This window comes from Lycium barbarum, chromosome 1 (assembly GCF_019175385.1).
Source record: "Lycium barbarum isolate Lr01 chromosome 1, ASM1917538v2, whole genome shotgun sequence".
Taxonomy (NCBI): Eukaryota; Viridiplantae; Streptophyta; class Magnoliopsida; order Solanales; family Solanaceae; genus Lycium; species Lycium barbarum.
Window position 1 is genome coordinate 131,991,600 of NC_083337.1, and position 23,746 is coordinate 132,015,345.

Below are 23,746 nucleotides of genomic sequence, written 5' to 3' on the forward strand. Positions count from 1 at the left end.
TACATGTTCTTGCGGTTTAAACAAACACTCCTGCTAATATCACCACATTTGTACATACTTCCGTTAGGCCATTCCATTTCCTTTGTATTTTCAGGTACTTCATACCAAATGCAAGATTTGCCGAGTGATAGACATAGTAATTTAGTTAAATAAAGTTTACCATTTAGATTTATTAGTATAATTTACGATTTAAGCCTACAAACAACAAAGGAAAAAGAAATTAAAGAATTATATCTGCTAATCTGATAAGAAAATAATTGGGCATCAAATAGAAAACAAAATCTGTACAAGTTGGATAAGCAGAGCAATGGGTGCTGAATTGTCCTGTCCTATATCACGACCTCTATATATCGATAGGCACACCACTTTTGCACAATATACATAGTTGCGATATTTTCATATAACTAATGGACTTCTTTAATCTTAGTACGTATAAATTATTCTCTGACCAATCAGTCTACAGATCTCCTTCGGACACCTGCGAAAACCAGAAAATAAGGGATAGTTAGTTACGATCCATGCAATTAAGTATCAATTTCTCAATTTTTATATAAAAAAAATATATAAATTTAGAAAGTACATGAAAGTTAAAAATTAAATATAGTGAAAATGTGTTAAAAAATTTCGTCACACCTTACTAATAACAATATTGCTATATTAAATAAAAGATAGATCTAGAATTTAAATGCAGTGAATTTTAAGCTATAAAGAAAGAGGATTTGCAAAGCAGGAATTAATGGATCCTCTTGAAATATTTACCTGAAACCTGGCTCTGGCAAAACTGGATTTTGTCCAACCAAACTAGACTTTGTTCCAATCTACATATATGGACTTGTTTGTTTGTTTGCTTGCTTGCTCTTTTTACTTCATTCTTTCGTCTTGGAGTACTTTAGGATATCTCGAAAATGATCCGGTCTTGCATGCGGAGACCTGCATCCATGTGATACCAATATGTTTGTCAGTTAAAATATCACAACATTAAATGAAAGTTCTTTTCCAAAAGGACTTTTGCATTTAGGCCTCATTTGTTTACATTAAGATTAAGATGTTTGAATCTGAATATACATTTGAATATTAAGATGTGCATTAAGATTTAGATGTCTGAATCTGAATGCACATCTGAATATTAAGATGTTGTCTCTAGATCTTAATACTGAACGATTAAGACTGTTTGTTTTCAATATCTGAATGTGCATGTGGAATTAACCAATATGTCAATGAAATATTATAAAAATCTTATTTCAGCAAAATAAATTTATTTTTTGATAGAAAAAAGTATTTTGAATATTTATATTTGATAAATAATTTGAACAATCTAAAATGCAAATAAAAGTTACTCCATATATCAATAATAAATTATGTAACAAGGTAACACTAAATTTTTTAAGAATTTGTGCTTATTATTAAAATGGTAAACCTTTCTCTATCAACTGAAAGTGATAGAGAGCTATTATGGCTGAATCCCACAACCTATTTTCTAGTAAGGAACTTTATTGAAATAAGATAAAAAGGGTAAACTTTTCGATGCTTGACACAATTTCTGAACGTTCTCTATTGTTTCTTGAAGCTTGTATTATGTATTAAGTTCCAATTTTGATTAGAGGGTTATGTAGTATTCAAGTTTTTTTTTTTTTTTTTTTAAATTTGTTGTTATTGTCTTATGGAATCACTGTGATCTTTCAAAGGTTGAGAAGTGGAGGTAGGGATTTTATTGAGAAGATGGATTCACTCATGTTTAATTTTTCTGGTGCAGATTAGAGCATGAACTGGCTAGATATACATGAGATTTCAAATAAAGTTTTTAAGAGACTCCAAAAAACTTCAAAAAAATGATTTTGCTATTACAGTTAATTAGTTAGTTTTTGCGCTTTCAAGGGTTCTTGATAAACATCAATGCACCCAAGATTTTACGATATCAGAAATACTAGACTAAATTATGAAAACTTACCAGTTCAAGAGGTTAAAAATTGGTATCTGGTTGAGAAAGGATAGCTAGAGGCATGAGAAGAGAAGTCTTGGAAGATTTTATGAAATAAGAGTATTATTTAAATGAGTCTGAATGGTGTTAAGACTCTGTTATAGATCTGATTCATTCAGATCTATTAAGAGGTTCGTAAGGAAACAAAACAAATGAACTTAATGGGCTGAATCTTAATGACTAAGATTCAGACCTTAAAAACAAATGCACGTAATGGGCTGAATCTGAATGGTTAAGATTCAGACCTCCATTAAGTGCAAACAAATGAGGCCTTACTCTATTAAGTAGTACTCCCTCCGTCTCAAAATATTTGTCGCTTTTTTTATTTACACGTTCCTTAAGAAAATATTTATAAGGATAGTATTTGACTATTTTACCCTCTTAACATATTTCATGTAATCTCTCCTCAATAAATATCTACTCCATTAATGGTGAAAATCCCTTAAATGTTGCTAATTAATACAAGGGTAATATAAAAAAAAGTTACTTCATATTATTTTGATTAATTGAGACAAGTATTTTAGTAAGGACGATAAATATTTTGAGACGGAAGGAATAACTCAGTTCGAGTTTATCCCTTGCCCGTTGCTTCCTGGTTTGTGGTTCGAAGCATATTTTCACACGTTGTTGCCAATCTTAAGTTACTCACGAAATATCAAAGCTACATTAATGATGACTAATTATACATGTGCCCACAACATGCTACTGCTCGTAAGTAAAGTTAAACTTCTGTCTTGTCATGTTTTGATTAGCCACGTTATGATTTTTTAATGACAAAATCTTGACCAGTAAATAAAAAATAAGATTCTCAACCTTTATTGAGAAACGGGAACTTTTAATTTATTTAATCCTTCTTTTTACGAGACAAGCTGCGGCCAAGTCAAAAGGCCATCAAAGAGTGTCATCCAGCGGTAAATAACTCTCTATATTTAACAAGAATCTCGAATTAAGCTCTATAAATAATTAGTCTTTGATAAAAAATGATTATAAGCGCAAAACGAAATTAGTTAGATCCCAAAATAGGGACAACATAAAAGATTGAAAAAGAAGGCCTAAGAAAGTTGAAATAATTGGCATGGGAAACAAAAGACAAGGATTGGGTGGCTCCATGTAATTAACATGTCCCTTTAGCCTCGGGGCAGGGTATCTTATTTCAATATTTCACCTAACGCCTAGAAGAAAACCACTATTCTATTTTCTAAATTATTATTCTCTCTATTTAATTTATGTGAATCTATTTTTTTTTAAATTTGTGTCAAAATAAATAATTTTTTTTTAATTTGAAAACAAATTCACTTTATGAAATGATTTACAGCCACACAAATATTCTAGACTTATTTTGAACCATAAATTTCAAAAGTCTTAACTATTTTTTAAATATTGTATCCAGTCAAATAAATTTACATAAATTAAAATGGATGGAGTATATCAAGTGGACTAATAATTAAAAAGTAGAAAAAGAGAAATGGAGAAGTGGTGGAATCCTTGTTTAAATAATCAACGCCGAACTTTTAGTTAGTCTTCCTTATTCAGCCATTAATTTGGACTACTCCATAAACTTGGAGTATGGAGATTTAGTCCACCTTTAAACATTAGTGTGCTTTTACCTGTTTTTATTTGAGTTTAACTTTTATGCCTTGATAAGGCAAGAACAACTTATAAAATCAAATTAGTTAAAAGGTAATTATAAATAATTTCTTTTCAATAAGTATTGATTCAAAACTAGAAATGTGGACAAATAGCGCATTAATTACCAGCTCAACACCACAACCACCTTAGAAAATTAAAGAACTTATTAGAGAAGGCCACAATCCCTTTAGATTGAAATTGGTTATAGAATTAAGATAGAAATTAAATCGTGATCTTTTTTCAATGTAAATTAGGAATGTGCAAACTTCGTAATATACCAAATTTGAATAGCTAAAAGGTTAAGGATAGATTGACTTACAGCTTCAATGTCAATATTGTAAACAAGAAGCAGCTTTCTTCTCTCCCTGCAGCTAATTCTATAGGCCACCACTACGTGTGCCACGGCCAGTGTCCACGAGCATAAAAACAACGAGATTTCCATATAGTTCATACTATTCCAACTGTCTCCAAATACATAACAAGCCTTCAATGATACGAACACCAAAGAACACACTGAACAAATTGTTGCAACTCCCAAGTACGGCCCTCTTGATAGCCTCCTACCATCACATAAGCTATAAACACCTATATCAACATCACAAAAAAGAAAAATCAGATCCAAATATTTTAGAAATAATGGTAAAAAAAACACATTTGAATTATCATTTTTTTTTTCGAGTTTCACACCCCAACCATCAATTGTTCTTTTTCTACATAAACTATCACCATCTATATATTAAAACAGACTTAGGTATAGTTCAGTTGGTAGGAAAAGGGAACTGGTCATAATTGGCCTAATCAGCTTCGAGATTTGTTTTAATACATAAATGGTGATAATTCAGGTAAAAAAAGTGAATAAGTAACTGAAAGTTGCGGTGAAGCTCGCAATTTTTTTTTTTACCATAAACACATTCTAATTTCAACTTAGAACACACAACGTCTAAATAGTGAATGTATATACTTACATAGTATGACGGCGGACCTAATGATGGATATAAGGGGAATGTCAATCAGGGAATAATGGAAGTCATAGTTACTTAAATGAGAAGAAATATTTTGAAAGGAGAGGGAAGCAGATAATAATGCTGAAGGGAGAAGTGTGTCTGCAATGACGAGAAGAATTTGGGCAGAAAAAAGGAGAAGTGATATTACCATAGTGATTAAGAAGAAAAGAGTTTTGAACAATCTCATTACTCTAATTGTTCTCTCTTCTTTACATAAACCCATTTTTTTTTCTTCTTAGATATATGGGAGATTTTGGACTTGTTTAAAAACTCTGGGTTTGGTATTGAGAAATGGTGGGAAATTAAGGGCTTATAAGAGGGGATTTATTAGAAGAAAAAGGGGCAGGGTTCGATGATTTGACTAGATATGGTTTATGGGATTGGGAAATTATATGAATTTTAAACTAGCAAGTTTCAGGTCAAATATAGGATGTTGTTTGACTCTTGAAATTGTGTCTTTCTTTGTCACTGTCTGCGCAAAAGTTTCTCTTTCCTATGTGGATTAACGGCATTTACAGAATAAACTTTCTTAACCGCCAGTGTTTTAAAAGACAGTTTCAAGACTCGCCTCAGGACGAGGCACTAGCAAAACGCTCCGGGGCTCACGTGCGGGACTTAGTTCCTGTGAGGCTTACGCCCTAAGCGCCCGACTGTATGTCCTAAACACGCCTAACGCCCAACGCTCGGGGCTCGCCTAACAGTTCTTACACAATTTATATATTAAATTCTTTAATTAAAACCATTGACCCTTGTAATTCTTTAACAAATGAATGATACTTAATATATAGTTTTTCATCTATAGAAATAAGAAGATTGAGTGTAACTCAAATAACAAGTCATAGTATTGCATATTTACTATTTGAGAACATCGTGAGGGTGAACATCACTTAATATTTCTTTTAAAAATATATAGCCGATTTGTACATTTTCACTTGTCATTGGTTTTTTATCCTATATATCAAAATTATCATATTTTATTATTTCGCTATTTGAAAGTAATTTTCATTTTATTCATGAAGGAATTATGTTTTGATTATAATACTGATAAAGTTTATTGATATAAAATGAATGGTATGATAGTAATATTGTTTTGAGAAATTGTGATTTTTTCATTGTTTGAAAAGTTAAGATGTTAAAGTTGATTTGTATTACATAATAACTTTTATTTCATTGTATTATTTATACTTGTAAAATTATGTTATATATAATTGCAAGTTGTAAGCAGGGTGGCTCAAGGGTGAGGCTAGTAAAGCTTTTGTTTTAGACCCTCAAACTTTTGAGGCCCCAAAAATTTTTACCGATGAATTTTATGGTTTAAATTTTTCTTAAATAATATTGAAGATTGTAAAAAGAAGTACAAAATATATATAATAAAAGAAAGAAAAAACACTATCTACGTTTTAAAACTTTGAACTAAACTACTCAAAATCTTCATATTATTAAATAAAGTTTTTATAATAACATCCTAGGTAATGTCTTTAAAACACATGGCTAATATCATATTGACTTGAATTGATCCTCACTAATATAAATACTAATGTTACTATTATCATTTATTTACAGTTTTCTTTTATTTTTTATGTAATTTTACCTATTTAAAAATATTTATTTTAATTATAATATTTTACGAATACTAAAAATATATACCCGTGGGGCTTACGCCCCATGCCTCGGGGCTTACGCTTCGTCGGGGCAAATGTAAAACGCCTGCCTTACGCCCCCGCCTTTTAAAACACTGTTAACCGCCATCAACTCTGTCATTAACTTAGTATTATTTCCTAAGATTATTTATCAAACAGTCATTGTGTGTGTGGATTACACGTAATGCTGTTTGGTTGTTCACTTTTGAAAGTTTTGTGGTAGTGAACTTGGAAATGAAAGAAATTACCGCATGACCATAATACCAAATTATTACGTAATGGATATTGTTTAAACCTAAATTTATAACTTGAGATAACAATTGAATTTGTATTTGAAGGACAAGAACGCGCAAATTATAATAAGATTCCTAATGAAAACTCTAGAAATTCAAAAAGGAATTAAAATGCAAAATTAAGATAAAAGCAAGACTCAATTAGTAAAGAAATTATAGACAAATCTTGGTATGTTAAACCTAAATTCTCCTAATTGATTCCTATTAATGAACCTATACTAATTGATAATCAACAAGGAAGATTCAATGAATCCACAAATGAGCAATTTAATGTAGAAAATCAAGGACAAGAGTTTTAGATTACCGACCAAAGATTCACACAACTAATCACTAAGATAATCTCTAATTAACTAACTAAACAAACTATCACTCATAAGAGGTTTTTCTTCAATAATCAAGCTAAAAAAACTAATGAAATGACTAAGGCAACTATATATAGTCTTGCCTTTTACAACTAAGGCCGAAAAGTGACTTTTTGCAAAATTAGTCACAAGTTGGCCGAAAATAGCCAACATTAGCTCTTCTTTGGCCGATTGCAATTCTAGCCACTTTTTATGGCTTCCCTTCATCTTCAACATCCTCTCAAGCAATCATTCACATGTTATACACTCCTGAGAAGTGTTTTTCGAGCGTCTCCAATGCCCCTCTCTTCATAAACATCACTTGTAAGTCTTGGAGCTCCTTGGCTTGGCTACAAGTGAAAGGCCTTAAAGGAGTGGTGCCCATTGGTATCATATCATCCTCCCTTTCTTGGAGAAGATTCGTCCTCGAATCTAAAGGCTCACATCCAACACAAGAAGATAGGTCACTTACATTGAAAATATTATGGACATTATACTCACTTGGCAAGTCGATCTTGTAAGAATTGTCATTGATTATCTCAAGGACTTTGAAAGGGCCATCTCCTTTTGGGCTCAACTTTCCCTTCGTCAATTGAGGGAATCTTTCCTTCCGGAAGTGCACCCAAGCCCAATCATCGGGTTGGAATTCCACTTTCTTCCTTCCATGGTTTAGCCTTTTTGCCACCTTAGTATTGATCTTCTTTATGCTTTCCTTCACTTTGGTTTGAACCTTCACCATGTCGGACCCCTTTGTTTTGCATCTAAACTCACAACAACATCAGTTGACAAGAGGGGTTAAGGTTAAAGGAACCAAGGGGTTAAAACCATAACAAACTTTAAATGGAGTCATACTAATAGATAAATGGAGGAACCGATTATAAGAAAATTCAATCAAAGGAAAACGATCCTCCCAAGAAGTGGGTTTTCCTCTAATCATACACCTAAGCATGCTCCTAAGAGTCCTATTCACTACTTCGGTTTAACATCCGTTTGAGGGTGGCAAGAAGTAGAGAACATGAGCTTGGTACAAAGTGTTCCCTATTGACTCTTCCTGTCACGACCCAACTCGTCGTGATGGCACTCACACTCACCCCCCTAGTGGGCGAACCATCCCCTTAACCAATTATTCATTCATTTAACTAAATATAAATTAATAACAAGAAATATAATCATAAAACTGTCTAGTCATGCCATAAATAAAATAAAGATACGGAAGTCTAACTATTACAACCCCAAAGTCATCGTATAAGGACTCTAAAACATAAAGTTGTCTAATGAGTAAATAACTGTTTGAACTAACATAAGTGTCTAGAAATGAAATAGACATCAACAAGGAAAGATCTTCAGGCGGTATGGCATGGATAGGAGCTCACCCTCTAAAGTCTGGACGAAGTCTCCGGCATACAATCTGCACTCAAAAAGGGTGTAGCAAGGTAGTATCAATACAAACACTATGTACTGGTAGACATCATAGGCCGAATAAGGTTAGTATCATGCATACGTTCATAAAATCAACAAAATAGGCAGATAGGCACAAAAGTATCAAGAGTCAATCATCAACAATATCAACAATGCATCACAAAAATAAGATAAGTCCAATGCAATGCAACCAATGACAGTATCTCAACCGTACACACATAACAACGACTATTTTTGCTCATTAGTCATGACCTGTAGGGGACCCATGGTGTTCATGTACCACTCCCTCCGGAACTGACCTCAGATCACGAGCCCTTATTTAGGCCACATCCTCACCCCATGTTAAATGTGCATTTTTATATATATATTTTTTTTTTCTGTATTTGATCACAATATGCATCTCAACATATTTTCAGTCCAACAGTCAACATGGAATATGATCAGTCAATAAATTCAATGTCAATAAATGCAAGGCACCATGCCACAAGTCATAACAGGACTCAGATAATCAACTCAACACAACATTAATATGCAACCATCTCAATCAACAAGAAGATTATATATTGATTTCTTCCTTCTCATAACACAATAATTTCACCTCAAGTTACAGTACTTAAAGTAATGGAGACAAGCCCACTTAATCAGAAATCATACCAACCTAAGTGATGTCCAATCAGATGTCATGTCCGAAGACATAATCATGATTTCCCCCATCATTCTACTGCATATGCAATCAACTAGCCAGAGTCTAACTCAAGTAAACCATAACCTACCTTAGGTGCAGAACTGGAACAAAGCAAGCTACTCCGCTAGAGCTTTCCCCTTTCATAGTGCTTCGGAACACTCAAAGACTAACAATATAACACTAAGTAAGTAATAGACCATCTACTCAACATGAGAACAACAATTGGGGAAGCTAAGAAGATCCAATTACTCCAACCCTTTTCGAATGGGTGAAATCATCATTTAATGGTTAATTTATCATAACCTCAGTCCCAATAATCATAATCCTCTAATATATAAGATTCTAACTAATTTAACCTTTTCAAAGCAGATTTTAGTCCAAAGTTCCCATTTTGGATGGAACCCTAAGTATCAATACATAGTTCTCAACATCATTAATCAATTTCTCATCCTAGAAGGTGATAACCTACACTCCTAGATTATAGAACAATACTAAAATCAATAATCAACCATTTATTCAAGGGTTTGTTAATGCTAGGGTCCTAGGGATTTCATCCACCATTAATGGACCTTAAGACTAGCATATGAACTTAAGAAGAAAAGGGAATGAACCACATAATGATTATGACTTACCCTCAAAGAAGAATCCACCCAAGCCTTAGAAAAATCGTCCTTATTCTCTATTAGAACTGTTTTTGGAGTTATGTGGGTAATGACTCGAAATCAACAATATAAAAGTGGGTTTCTGCCTCATGTTGATCGCTGCAGTGGTCACTACTTCTGCTGCAGCCGTCCCACTATAGTAGTCAGAGAGCCCGCTACGGCGGACCTCATTAAATGGCCCGGCTTACCATAGCGATCCAGACAGCAGCATAGCGGTCCCGCTATGGTGGGTCACTACCCGCTATAGCGGAAATCCCCTAAACTCAAGTCACCATGGTGGTGGCCAAGTTTTCACATCGGCGGACCCATTGTAGCGGTCCCATCCACTGCAGCGATCGCATCAGAACCAGTAAGCTCTAGTTTTTCACTTAGTTTCCACCCGAAATCCCAATATCAATTTGAGGCCCTACATACCCAAACTAGATATGCACATATATGTAAAAACACACTACGGACTCACCCATGGCTTCAGAATTCCCAACTGAAGTCTAATTTACTAAGTCGACCCATCAACAGAAATAAAACATGTTTTTACTCAAGTGCACATCTATAATCAAATGCCTTTCTTTAGAATTCTGAATTTTTAAGTTCTCACTAGACTCACTCCTAGTCTCAGAAATGTACGGGCAAGGGTAAAATGATTAAAACATACATAACGACCAAGTAGATCACTGTATTAGATACCAATTAAACAGTCGTTCATCCTCGAACGGACAAGGAAAGGAAACAAGGGGAGAGGTACCTGACTGGGTGAAAAGCTAGGGATACTTATTTTGCATATCGGTCTCGGCCTCTCAAGTAGCCTTCTCAACGGGATGATTCTTCCATTGAATCTTCACTAACGCTATCACCCTTGCGGGCCTTCATCTCTGCATACTTATTATAACCATCCTGCCTAACACCTTTGACGGTCCTAACATGATCTACTACCTCCTGGAAGGAAGAACCTGAAGCCGTAAGCTAAACAGCAGTGTTCAACCCTTTCACAAATCTCCTGACTCTCTCTTTCAAAGTAGGTAATAGTTGGAGAGCATAACGAGACAAAGAATGGAACTGGGCCTTATAAGCAGCAACTGATGAATTAACCTACTCAATGTTACTGAACTCATCATCTCTCCTATCCCTCAAAGTACGCGGAACGTACTTCTCCAAGAATATTGAATAGAAATAAGTCCAAGTCAATGGAGGCAACCCAACTGGTCTACACTCTACATAAGCCCTCCAACACAACTTGGCATCACCCAAGAGTTGGAAGGTCATGAACTCAACACCATACTTATCAACTGCCCCCAATTTATGAAGCCTCTCGTGATAGTCAATGATGAACTCATACATATCCTCAGTCTTAGTGCCATAGAAAACTGGAGGCTTCATCTTAGTAAACCTCCAAAATAAATCATGCTCTTCACCGGTCATCACCGGCCCTGCCACTGGTTTAGGAAATACCTCTGGTCCTGAAGCGTCGTCTAAACATAGGGCCACAACTGCGGCGTTTTGTGCCTCTAAAGCACAGACTCTATCTGGAGCCTAATCAACCAACCTTACATGGCCAGCTGGAACGACTGGTAACACACCTGCCTCAGTCAAACTGTTCAACAGGTTCAACACTCGGACCATAACATCTGTGTTAGAGGCCTTGCATTTACCAAATAGAATATGAAGGGACCTGGTCGTTTATCAGTTCCTTTGTACAGTACAATAAGTAAAGGACACAAGATTTTACCATAAAAAACTCCTTGCTCAAGGGATTTAAAACCACGACCTACCCAAGTAGGATTTCAACTCCACTAACTGAGCAACTTCTGATTACAACCAATTGCAAACTAGGAATTAACTCCCATATCCCTCACCCTTATAGTAGTTGCAACCCAGGAACTAACTCTTATAGTCCCTCAACCTTTGCAATACACTGATTGCAAACACCTCCACTTGACTAACTCTTGCTAAGGAAATTGATACACTTAGACTAATCCTAGCCTAATGTACCACTTAAGAGCTTGTGGAAACACACTTCCAACAAGCTAACTTTGAGACTTTTAAATACCTACAAACAGCTTCTCAAACAAGAGAAGTAGGTTTATAATTCAAGTACAAATGAAACAAAGCTTAAGATAAACTAATATATTTGGATATCTTCAAAGTTAGCATCTGGTCCTTCAGTTTGTTCTCTGCTCTGTTAGTTGAACAATTGGGAATCTTGTGACGGCTACACTTTTTAATGTGATTTTAGGTTTTCCAAATGTTGCACAATATGTTGGGACATGTTGAATATATATTGGGGAACATATGGGATATGGTGAAGACTTCTCATCCAAAGTTTTGACCCGAGGCATGGGCTGCAGCACTGCTGTTATACGATCCAACTTTACAACTGTTTAAAGCTATGCCACTGAGTGCACGCGGTATATTCAGAACAGATTGCAGACCAGGTGTTGACACCTAATTTGTGACCTCCCATAATTTATTTCAATTACCCAGAGTCCTTCGATATTAAACGAGGTGAAATGTGTACTTTTCTGTAAGTTAAATTGGTTTTTATAAATTAGTTAAGATAATTTTGCCATTTCAACAACAATAACATACCTAGTGTTAATCCCACACGTAGGGTTCCGGGAGGGTAAGATGTACGTAGATCTTACCTCTATCTTTGGAATAGAGAGGTTGTTTTCGATTGATCCTAGGCTTAAAAGAAATGTAACCGATGCAGAAACTTAGGAAAAGAAAAGGGGCCAGCAAAAATAGCAAATGTACAAAAATGCAGTAACATATATCAATACACATTAGCGAAAAATAAACTACATGACTACCTTAAAACATATGACTAAAATTAGGATAACACTCTATTACCTACTAACCATCTACCTTAATCCTCGACTTCCACACCTTCATATCCAAGGTCATGTCCTCAGTCAATTGGAGCGCTGCCATGTCTTGTCTAATCACCTCCCCCTAATTCTTCTTCGGCCTACCTTGACCTCTCCTAACTCCTGCTATAGCCAACCTCTCACACCTCCTCACTGGCGCATCTACACACCTCCTCTCCACATGACCGAACCATCTCAGCCTCGTTTCTCTTATCTTGTCCGCCAAAGGGGCCACTCCTACCTTATCCCGTATAACTTCATTCCTATCATATTCCTCCTAGTATGCTGATACGCTCAAATTAAACCTATTAATGGCGTAAAGCGGACGTTGTCAAATATAGTAACGCAAACAAGGTTGGGGTCGAATCCCACAGGGAATATGGAGAGAAAAAGGTACTAATTATTTATGTAACTAATCTCTAGAAACTTTAATTTTATTCCGAGTATAGAGGAGAAATTTGGTTTGTATTCGCTATTTTGAAGTATTTGGAATTTGTTTGGATTGGGAGAACCAAAGTTGTGTCCCCGCGGTGATTAGATGTTATGCTATGGGTATCAATATGATATATTTCTAATGGGTCGGGGTTTTGTATGCACTTAATCTCTAATGCACTTCCTAATATTTTTCAATAGTTAGAAAGTATTTCTTTTCATGATTTTCCCAAATGTAGAAAAGTTGTAAGTAAGATCGATTAAATATGCCAAGTAGAACTCAGCTTATCCCTAAGTGAGTTCATTAAACGAGGGTTAGCGCCCCAAGTCCTTGTTATATTATTTCAAATCACACCCTAGTTCATCTTTCCAAATAAACTAGGATTTGTGCATAAGCAAGTGTTTGCAACCACTAACTAACAATGAATGTGAGAAATAATAAAACACATCACAACCCACTATATATATATATATATATACACAATGTTAGACACCCATTACATAACACCCATCATTTGGGTCCACAACTTTGATTAAAGAAACTACTCACACATAATGGTCTCAAAAGTAGTAAGCAATAAATGAGACAATAAAGCTTACAAAGTGTGATAAAGATGATGGAAAATGGAATCTTATTGTCTTCACTAGGATCCAAAAGTGGAGTAATCAATGCTCACCCACCAATGGAACTTTGTTCACGTGCACAATAGAAAACTCGCTCCCCAAAATAGCCTAAAATGTTCTTTAAATAGGCTCCAAAAACGCACAGCAACGACTGACAAAATTGCCCCTGATAGCAAGATCGAAGGACCGTCGATCGTTCGACGATCCGTCGATTCCATCGACCCATTGGGTGACACACTCACCAAAGTAAAAGGGTCGGACCACTTGGATTTCAACTTGCCCGGAAAGAGCTTCAACCTTGAATTGAATAGCAACACCGAATCAGCCGGTTGAAAATCTCTCTTCAGAAGTTTGACATCATGATATTGCTTCATCTTTTCTTTATACAAACTCGCACTCTCATAGGAATGATACCGAAACTCATCCATTTCATTCATTTGAAACAACCGCAACTTGGCTGCTTCGTCCCAATTCATATTCAATTTTTTTAATGCCCACAAAGCTTTGTGTTCAAGTTCAACAGGTAGATGACAAGCTTTACCGAACAACAACCGATAAGAAGAAGTACCAATGGGTGTCTTGAATGCCGTTCTATAAGCCCAAAGAGCATCATCAAGCTTAGATGACCAATCAGTTCTGTTTGCATTAACCGTCTTGGCTAAGATGCTTTTTATCTCCCGATTGGAGACTTCGACTTGCCCACTAGTTTGGGGATGGTAAGGAGTTGCCACCCTGTGCTTCACTCCATATTTATCCATGAGATTAGCGAATTGCTTGTTGCAAAAGTGAGTGCCACCATCACTAATGATTGCCCTTGGAGTGCCAAACCTTGTGAATATGTTTCTTTTGAGAAAATTGGTGACACTCTTGCCGTCATTGTTGGGCAATGCTACAGCTTCGACCCACTTGGACACATAGTCAACCGCAACAAGGATGTATCGCATACTACGAGAACTCACAAATGGACCATAAAGTCGATGCCCCACACATCAAATAGCTCAACCTCCATGACAAAGTTCATTGGCATCTCGTGCTTCATCCCAATTGACCCTTGGATTTGACATTGGTCACAAGATTTCACCATCAAATTTGCATCATGATAAAGGGTTGGCCAATAATAGCCACATTCAAGCACTTTAGCCGCTGTACGGTTCCCACGGTGATGACCCCCTACGGGAGAGTCATGGCAAGCTTTCAAGATTTCCATGGCCTCGGATTCGGCCACACATCGCCGAATGATGTTGTCGGCACAAGTGCGAAATAAATAGGGCTCATCCCAATAGTATTGACGACTATCTCTAAAAAATTTCTTCTTTTGATAAGCCTTGATGTCGTCGGGGATAAGACCCGTCACCAAAAAGTTAGCGATATCTGCATACCAAGGAGCAACCTCACAAGATATAGCCAAGAGTCTCTCATCGGGGAAAACATCATTTAATTCAAGATCTCCACTCGGTCTCCCAGCTTCCTTAAGTCAAGATAGATGATCCGCAACTTGGTTTTCACAACCTTTTCGATCTTTGACCTCAAAGTCAAACTCTTGCAAAAACAATACCCAATGAATCAACCGCTGCTTTGCATCTTTCTTTGTCATCAAATATCTCAAGGCCACATGATCCGTATGAACAACCATTTTGGATCCAAGTAGATAGGCCCGAAACTTCTCAAACGCATAGAGAATGGCTAGAAGTTCTTGCTCGGTGACGGTATAATTCATTTGAGCTCCATTGAGGGTCTTGCTAGCATGATAAATTGGGTGCATGATTTTGTTGTGCCTTTGCCCAAGCACCGCACCAATAGCAAATCCGCTCGCGTCACACATGAGCTCAAATGGCAATGACCACTCCGGAGATACAATAATTGGAGTAGAGGTGAGCATTTTCTTCAACTCATTAAATGCCTTAAGGCACTTCTCATCAAACGCAAACTTAGCTTCTTTTTCAAGAAGCTTACACATCGGGTTGGCGATCTTGGAGAAATCTTTGATGAACCGCCGATAGAAGCCGGCATGTCCCAAGAAGCTACGAACTCCTTTGACAGAGATAGGTGGAGGGAGCTTGGCTATAACATCAACTTTTGCTTGGTCTACCTCAATACCCTTCTCGAAAAATCCTATGGCCAAGGACAATCCCTTCCTTCACCATGAAATGACATTTCTCCCAATTAAGTACAAGGTTGGTTTCTTCACACCGCTTCAATACCTTACCGAGATTGGCAAGACATTTGTTAAAAGAGTCACCAACAACCGAAAAGTCATCCATGAAGACTTCCAAGAAATCTTCCACCATATCCGAGAAAATAGACATCATACACCGTTGGAAAGTAGCCGGGTCATTGCATAAGTCAAAAGACATGCGGCTAAAAGGAAAAGTTCCATAAGGACAAGTGAAAGTGGTTTTCTTCTGGTCCTCTAATGCAATGTTAATTTGGTTGTACCCCGAATAGCCATCCAAAAAGCAATAATAAGATCTTCCGGCTAGCCGATCAAGCATTTGATCAATAAAAGGCATAGGGAAGTGGTCTTTACGAGTTGCGTTGTTGAGCTTTCGATAATCCATACACACCCGCCATCCGGTAACTGTCCTTGTAGGAATCAACTCATTCTTGGAATTAGGGACAATAGTGTTGCCCCCCTTCTTTGGCACACATTGCACCGGACTAACCCATGGACTATTTGCAATTGGGTATACAACACCCGCATCCAACTATTTGATTATATCCTTCTTGATCACTTCTTGCATAGGAGGGTTTAGCCTTCTTTGATGCTCTACACTTGGTGAACTATCCTCCTCAAGTTCGATTATATATTCACAAATATCGGAGGGAATCCCTCTAATATCCGCAATAGTCCACCCAATAGATCTTCAATAATCCCGCAACACATCAAACACCTTTGTAGTTTGTTCCTCATTTAACAAAGATGAGAGAATAACCGGTAAAGTATTATCTGGGCCAAGAAAAGCACACTTCAAATGAGAGGGAAATAGCTTGAGCTCAAGTTTTAGAGGCTCAATAATCGCAGGCTTAGCCGGAGGAGTGGTTCTTTTATCAAGATCAAGAGATAATTGTTTTGGCTCATAAGAGTACGAACCCCGGCCAATAAGAGAATTAACCGTTTCAATATACCCCTCCATGTCATCCGCCTCGATGTTCACCAAAATAGCCGAAAGTGTTTCGTCAAAGTGCTCCTCCTCTAACTTATGATCCAACGCTTTGTCTACCACATCGAAAGAATCAATGATCGAAATGATCTCATAAGCACTAGGCAATTTTAACCCCTTGTTAGCTTGGAAAGTTACCTCTTCATCATTGACCCGAAATTTTATTTCATTCTTTTCCGAGTCCATTAGAGCTCTCCCAGTGGCAAGAAAAGGCTTTCCCAAGATAATTGGGACTTCTTTGTCAACCGCACAATCAAGGATGACAAAATCTGCCGGCAATATGAATTCCCCCACTCTAACAAGGACGTCATCAACAACCCCTACCGGTCTTTTGATAGTTCTATCGGCCATTTGGAGACGCATGCTCGTTGGTCTAGGTGTTCCCAAATCGGATTGTTTATAGATGGCTAGTGGCATCAAATTAATACTAGCCTCATTATCACATAAAGCACGAGCAAAATCATGATGACCGATGGTGCAAGGGATAGTGAAAGCCCCGGGATCTCCCTTCTTCTCAACTTTTGATGACGAAATAATAGCGCTCACACGGTGGGTGACTCCCACCGTATCATGCTTGATTGGTCTTTTCTTCGTTAACAAGTTTTTTAAGTATTTAGCAAATCCCGACATTTCGTGGAATGCATCAAGAAATGGGATATTCATTGACAACCCTTTCAATTGGTCGTAGAAGTGTTGGCACTTGGCATTCTCCGTTCTTTTCATCAATCTTTGTGGGAACGGGGGAGGAGATTCATATGTTTGAGTTAAGGGTTTAATTGTCCCCGTGACCTTGCTCTTTTGGGTGCTACCCCCGGTTGCTTTTTCAACACTTGGCACCTCATCACCCTCGAGAACAATAGGGTGTGCCTCATTCTCTTTCTCAACAATAATAGGCACTTCAATTGGTGCCTCCAGTTCTTCTTCAATTTTTCCTCAATAACCTCATCAACAATCGGCTCACAATGATAGGTTCAACCACTCTCTGATTTACCGCATTAAAGATCTTTCCACGTCTAGTAGAAATAGCTTTGCACGAGGCAATGTGATCACCTCCACTACCTCTTGGGTTCGGAATTGTGTCGCTAGGAAGGGCCCCTCTTTGTGGTGGATGTTGCTCACGAGAAACATCTTGCATTTGTGACTCAAGTTTTTGAATCGAAGCGGTATGAGAGCCTACCACTTCGGTCAAATTTTTCATCTTCTTGTCACTCTTATTTTGGTTGTCCAATATCTTTTCAAGCATAAACTCCATTCGAGAGGTCCCTTGATCATTGGAAGGACCCTCTCGCCAATTTTGAGAGTTAGAAGAACGGCCCTTTGGTGGAACATAGGCAATTGAATTTCGATTACCATAATTGTTGTTGTTGTAATACCTCCTGTCCGAACCACCATATTCATTTCGGCCATATTGATTGCTTTGTTGTTGGGGTCTCCATTGCTTTTGATAACCCCCTTGAGAGTTATCAATATAATTAGCATCCTCACGTTGTGGCTGCCCCTCTAGATAAGTTTCTTCCGAGACTTGGTACATTCCGGGAGCATGAGATGTCATCTGTTCAACAACATTCACACTTTTAGCTTCTTTCTCCGCAAGCATCTTTGACAGCAAATCCACAGTGGTTTGCAATTGATCAAAAGCATGATCTCGCTCATGATTTTCTTTGGCCACCGCGGCAACAGAGGGACTACCATACGACAAGATTTCACTATCATTTGAGTGCCAAGCTTGATTGTGGGTGGTGAGCTTATCGAGCAACCTGGTGATGTGAACAAATGATTTGTCCATGAAGCATCCCCCAGCTGCAGTATTGACAGCAATTTGATTCATTGTATCTAACCCCTTGTAGAACTTCTCGGTGAGAATAGTATCTGGAAACCCGTGAGTTGGAGATTGAGCTAGATAGTACTTGAAACGCTCCTATGCCGAATATAATTGTTCCCCCGGAAGTTGTTTGAACTCAAAGATCTTATCCCGAAGTTCAGCCTTTTTGCTTGGTGGGAACCACTTCTTCAAAAATGAATTGGCTAACTCGCTCCAGGTATGAATAGAATTGTTGGGAAGCTTTTCATACCATTCCCTTGCTTGGAGCCAAGGAATATTTAAAGACCCGTAATCGAAGTGCATCAGCAGAAACAACACCTTGGGATTGTTGAGCACACACGTGCAGGAAGTTCTTCAAATGTCGGAGTGGACAATCCTCCGAAGAATTTCGGCAATAACCTTCAAGTTTCAACAGTTGATAGATAGAACTATCAATTTTGATAGTAGCATTTCCAGTCCTAGGAGGGACCACAGCAGAAGCATAATCAGCTTCATTGATGAATTCCGCAAATATATTCTCATCTTCATCCTCTTCTGGTGTAGGTGGGTTCACTTGGAGTCCATCTTGGTTTCCTTGATTTCGATTCTGTCTTTCTGCCATGTTCCACTGGTTCACCACAATAGCAAATAAGGTGTGATGGAATAAAAAAAGTTTTAAAGAAGAGTACACAACAATAAGTAATTTCAAAACCGTATTCCCCGGCAATAGAGCCAAAATTTGATACGCTCAAATTACACCTATTAATGGCGTAAAGCGGACGTTGTCAAATATAGTAACCCAAACAAGGTTGGGGTCGAATCCCACAGGGAATATGGAGAGAAAAAGGTACTAATTATTTATGTAACTAATCTCTAGAAACTTTAATTTTATTCTGAATAGTATAGAGGAGCGATTCGGTTTGTATTCGCTATTTTTAAGTATTTGGAATTTGTTTGGATTGGAAAAACCAAAGTTGTGTCCCTGCGGTGATTAGATGTTATGCTATGGGTATCAATATGATATATTTCTAATGGATCGGGGTTTTGTGTGCACTTAATCTCTAATGCACTTCCTAATATTTTCCAATAGTTAGAAAATATTTCTTTTCATGATTTTCCCAAATGCAGAAAAGTTGTAACTAAGATCGATTAAATATGCCAAGTAGAACTCATCTTATCCCTAAGTGAGTTCATTAAACGAGGGTTAGCGCCCGAAGTCCTTGTTATATTATTTCAAATCACACTGTAGTTCATCTTTCCAAATAAACTAGGGTTTGTGCATAAGCAAGTGTTTGCAACCACTAACTAACAATGAATGTGAGAAATAATAAAACACATCACAACCCACTATATATATATACAATGTTAGACACCCATTACATAACACCCATCATTTGGGTCCACAACTTTGATTAAAGAAACTACTCACACATAATTGTCTCAAAAGTAGTAAGCAATAAATGAGACAATAAAGCTTACAAAGTGTGATAAAGATGATGGAAAATGGAATATTATTGTCTTCACTAAGCTCCAAAAGTGGAGTAATCAATGCTCACCCACCAATGGAACTTTGTTCACGTGCACAATAGAAAACTCGCTCCCAAAAATAACCTAAAATGTTCTTTAAATAGGCTCCAAAAACGCACAGCAGCGACTGACAAAATTGCCCCTGATAGCAAGATCGACGGACCGTCGATCGTTCAACGATCCGTCGATTCCTCCGTCTTCAGCGATGTGATCCATTCGACGGTGCCGTCGACCAGTTCGACGCTCCATCGAGTATTTCGTCTTTCTCTCTTCTTGTTAATAGATCTTGGTTGACGACACAAACGACGAACCCTCGATCAGTTCGACGCTTCGTCGATGGCTCCGTCCTTTATCGTCTTCAACTAAGGCCATCACTGGAAAATCGAGCTTATCGACGCTTCGAAGGACGGTCCGTCGGCTGATCGACGGGACATCGATTTTTCATTTCTGGCCAATTTTTCCTTTGTTCTTTGTTTTTGCTTTTGGGCCATTGTTTTCCTAAAACACAACAAAAACATATTAACAAGAACCAGACTTACTTGAAAACAACCAAAATTCATTGTAAAAAGGCGTCGAATGTGCCACAAATCTGCGGCACATCATATGCCCACACATCCATCTAAGCATCCTCATCTCCACCACATTCATCTTCTGAACGTGGGCATTCTTGACTAGCCGGCACTCTGCCCCATACAAAAGTGTTGGTCGCACCTCAACTCTGTAAAACTTATCTTTAAGCCTTGGCGACACTTTTTTATCGCACAATACCCCAGTGGCGATGCTCTATTTTGTCAACCGAGCCCCAGTACTGTGTGCTACGTCATTATCAATCTCTCATGTCCTTGGATTGTGGACCCAAGATACTTGATGATGTCCCTCTTAGGAATGACTAGTGCCTCAATCTTCACTTCCACCTTCGTCTCAGACATCACATTGCTGAACTTATACTCCAGATACTCTGTGTTCGTAGTGCTTAACTTGAATCATTTTAACTCCAAGGCCTCTCTCCACACTTCCAGCCTAGCATTAACTCCACTACGCGTCTCGTCAATCAATACTATGACATTCGCGAATAACATACACTACGGCACCTCCCTTTGAAAATGTTGTGTCAATTTGTCCATCACTAAGGCAAATAGGAACGGGCTAAGGGATGATCCCTGATGCAACCCTATGTCGACTGGGAACTGTTCCGAGTCACCTCTCGCTGTCCTAACCCAAGTTTTTTCTCCAGTGTACATGTCCTGGATAACCATAATATAAGCCACATGTACACCTTTAGACTCCAAGCATCTCTACAGAACCTCCCTAGGAACTTTATCATATGCCTTTTCTAGATCGATAAAAACCATGTGCAAGTCCCTCTTCTTGTCCCTACATTTCTCGAACAATCACTTACAAGATGGATGGCTTCTGTAGTCGAACGCCCCAACATGAATCCGAATTGATTCTTAGAGATAGACACACTCTTCCTCATCCACAATTCGACCACCCTCTGCCAAACTTTCATTGTGTGGCTTAAAAGCTTTATACCCTTGCAGTTATTGCGACTCTGAATATCACCCTTGTTCTTGTACAACGGTACCATATTACTCCACCTCCACTCCTCCGGCATTTTAGCCGTCCTAAATATGATATTAAATAATCTAGTCACCCATTCCATACTTGCTGTTGACACCTAATGTTTGACCTCCCATAATATATTTTAATTGCTCAGAATACTTGAATATTAAATGGGGAATATATGTTTTTTAGGGAAAATCAAGATGATGTTATAAACTATGCAGATAATACTTTACCTTTATTGTTTGATAAAATAATTTCTATAATAAATCATTTGGAAATTATTTCACAACAATTAATGATGCATTTTTACTAATTTCAATCAGTAACTAGTGCAAAATAGCTATCTTTTAAATTGTGAAAATTACCGAAAATTAATCAGCAAATACTTACCCCACTTTTAATTCAAGGAAGTTGATTTATTGAATTAAATAATCATTTTTCCGTCAAAATTTCATTTCTGCATACTCCATTTTATATGGGCAATTCCCAAATTGATTATAATTAATTCAAATTATTAATTATAAATATATTTATAAATTTCTTATCACATGTATAGCTGTGGCTACAATTGAAATAATCAATTAGTTAGTCAAATAGGGCCATAATGGAAATAACAAAATGCATTGCTCTATTTCAATTAAAGCCATACTTGTCGACCCAATGTGTTTTGTGAAATCAGTCGTGTCCTTAATTTATTTAGTCCCCATTTAATTATTTAGTCAATCAATCCCTTTATTTTTTTATTTTTTTTTATTATTTCTTATTTTCATTTCTATTTTTTTTAATTTTGTCACTTACCCATTAATTTTTGTTTTTGTCCCCCATATATGCGCATTAGTATACAAGTGACATGTACATATATAATATATCTACATATATAAGTATATACATACATCTGTGTATACACATATTGGGCTGCCCTCACTTCCCTTTAAGAAAGGGACCGAGTCCAGCCCAACAAGGGCAAGACCCGGCCCAGTTGATAAGTTAAGAGAAGGGGAAAGGCCCCTTTCTTATTTATACCCCATCCAAATGACCCCTACACTCTTTTGCCTCTCCCCTCCCCCCTCGAAACCCTAGCCGCCTCCATATGCTTCCTTCTCTTTCATCGTCAGCGAAGTCATATTTGGCAAAGTGGTAGAAGCCTTTTTGCTTTCTACAGTCTTGCATGGCCTCAAAAGGCAAAGCATTCAATGCTTTCACCCGTTACCACCACGAATCGACCAAACGGGGTGCTAACGATCTTATTTATTTGATTTTTCGTATTATTATTGCATTTCTTAAACGATCTAACACTGCAATCCTTTAATGATTCTTGTTTGTTTGCGATTTTGAATTTTGAGATCCTATTGGATCATGATGAACTTTTCAAATTGGGTCTTTGTTAGTCGAATCGTGACCCTTGATGTATAGTTTGACCCGATCTTTGCCTTTCAACACTAGAGTGTGAGGAAAAATCCTAACTTGGAGGATTGTCCCACATCAGATTATTTAGGGTTTTAAGGGTTTAGGGGATTCTATAAATAGGGTCTTGTTTTCTCATTAAAAAGGTATCGGGCAATCTGGAATTTTTTTTTAGCTTGCAAACCTTGAAAAAACCTGTGGTTCTAGCTTCTTCCTGAGACCTTTAAATTTTTTCAGTGAGTTTAAAGTTTTTAAATATTTTTCTTGGGTGTTCTAGTTGGTTTGGAGCATTTGGAGTTGATTCCAGGTCCAATCTCTTCAAGGCTGTGCCTCAAAAGGGTAATTTCATATTCCTCTTTATTTCTTTATATTTATCGTGTGCTATGTGTTATTTATGATAATTTAGTTTATTGTTTATGTAGTGTTAAGATGTTCTATCTTAGTTATGCTGTTTTCTGCTTTAATCTGCTGAATGATTAAGTTTTATTATATATAGTGCATTGTTTGTTGATCAGTGTGTGTTGTTGGTCTCATGATCAGTCAAATACACAAGTCATGTTAGTATAGTCCTTGTGTTAGTTCGGGTTGTCCATAATAGGGACACCATGTGTTGTGATCTAGTTTATCAGATATTTGTTAAAAATGACATTTAAATATCATCTATATTATCCTATGCCTGTCTAATTTGTGGTTGACATGTGTTTTTTTTTTGAGTG

The 23,746-nt window shown here is 37.2% G+C and overlaps 1 protein-coding gene and 1 non-coding gene across 2 annotated transcripts; one reads left to right on the forward strand and one right to left on the reverse strand.

Moving 5' to 3' along the window:
- Nucleotides 1-232: 232 nt before the first annotated feature.
- LOC132602972 (uncharacterized) lies at nucleotides 233-4,979 on the reverse strand. Its single transcript, XM_060315829.1, has 4 exons — nucleotides 4,573-4,979; nucleotides 3,927-4,192; nucleotides 760-930; nucleotides 233-478 (listed from the first exon to the last, which is right to left on the reverse strand). The coding sequence occupies exons 1-3, from the start codon at nucleotides 4,832-4,834 to the stop codon at nucleotides 862-864; spliced, it is 597 nt and encodes a 198-aa protein (XP_060171812.1). The 5' UTR covers nucleotides 4,835-4,979; the 3' UTR covers nucleotides 233-478; nucleotides 760-861.
- Nucleotides 4,980-18,606: 13,627 nt separating this feature from the next.
- On the forward strand, nucleotides 18,607-18,712 carry LOC132619157 (small nucleolar RNA R71). Its single transcript, XR_009574548.1, has one exon. It is a non-coding gene; the product is annotated as a small nucleolar RNA R71 (small nucleolar RNA).
- Nucleotides 18,713-23,746: the final 5,034 nt, after the last annotated feature.

What these genes read in the sequence shown, in the direction of transcription:
- LOC132602972 (XM_060315829.1), bottom strand. Translation starts at nt 4,834, where the DNA reads ATGGGTTTATGTAAAGAAGAGAGAACAATTAGAGTAATGAGATTGTTC. An exon ending in TAGGTCCGCCGTCATACTAT is followed by an intron (nt 4,193 to 4,572) that starts GTAAGTATATAC and finishes ATGTTGATATAG; the next exon opens with GTGTTTATAGCTTATGTGAT. An exon ending in ACAATATTGACATTGAAGCT is followed by an intron (nt 931 to 3,926) that starts GTAAGTCAATCT and finishes ACATGGATGCAG; the next exon opens with GTCTCCGCATGCAAGACCGG.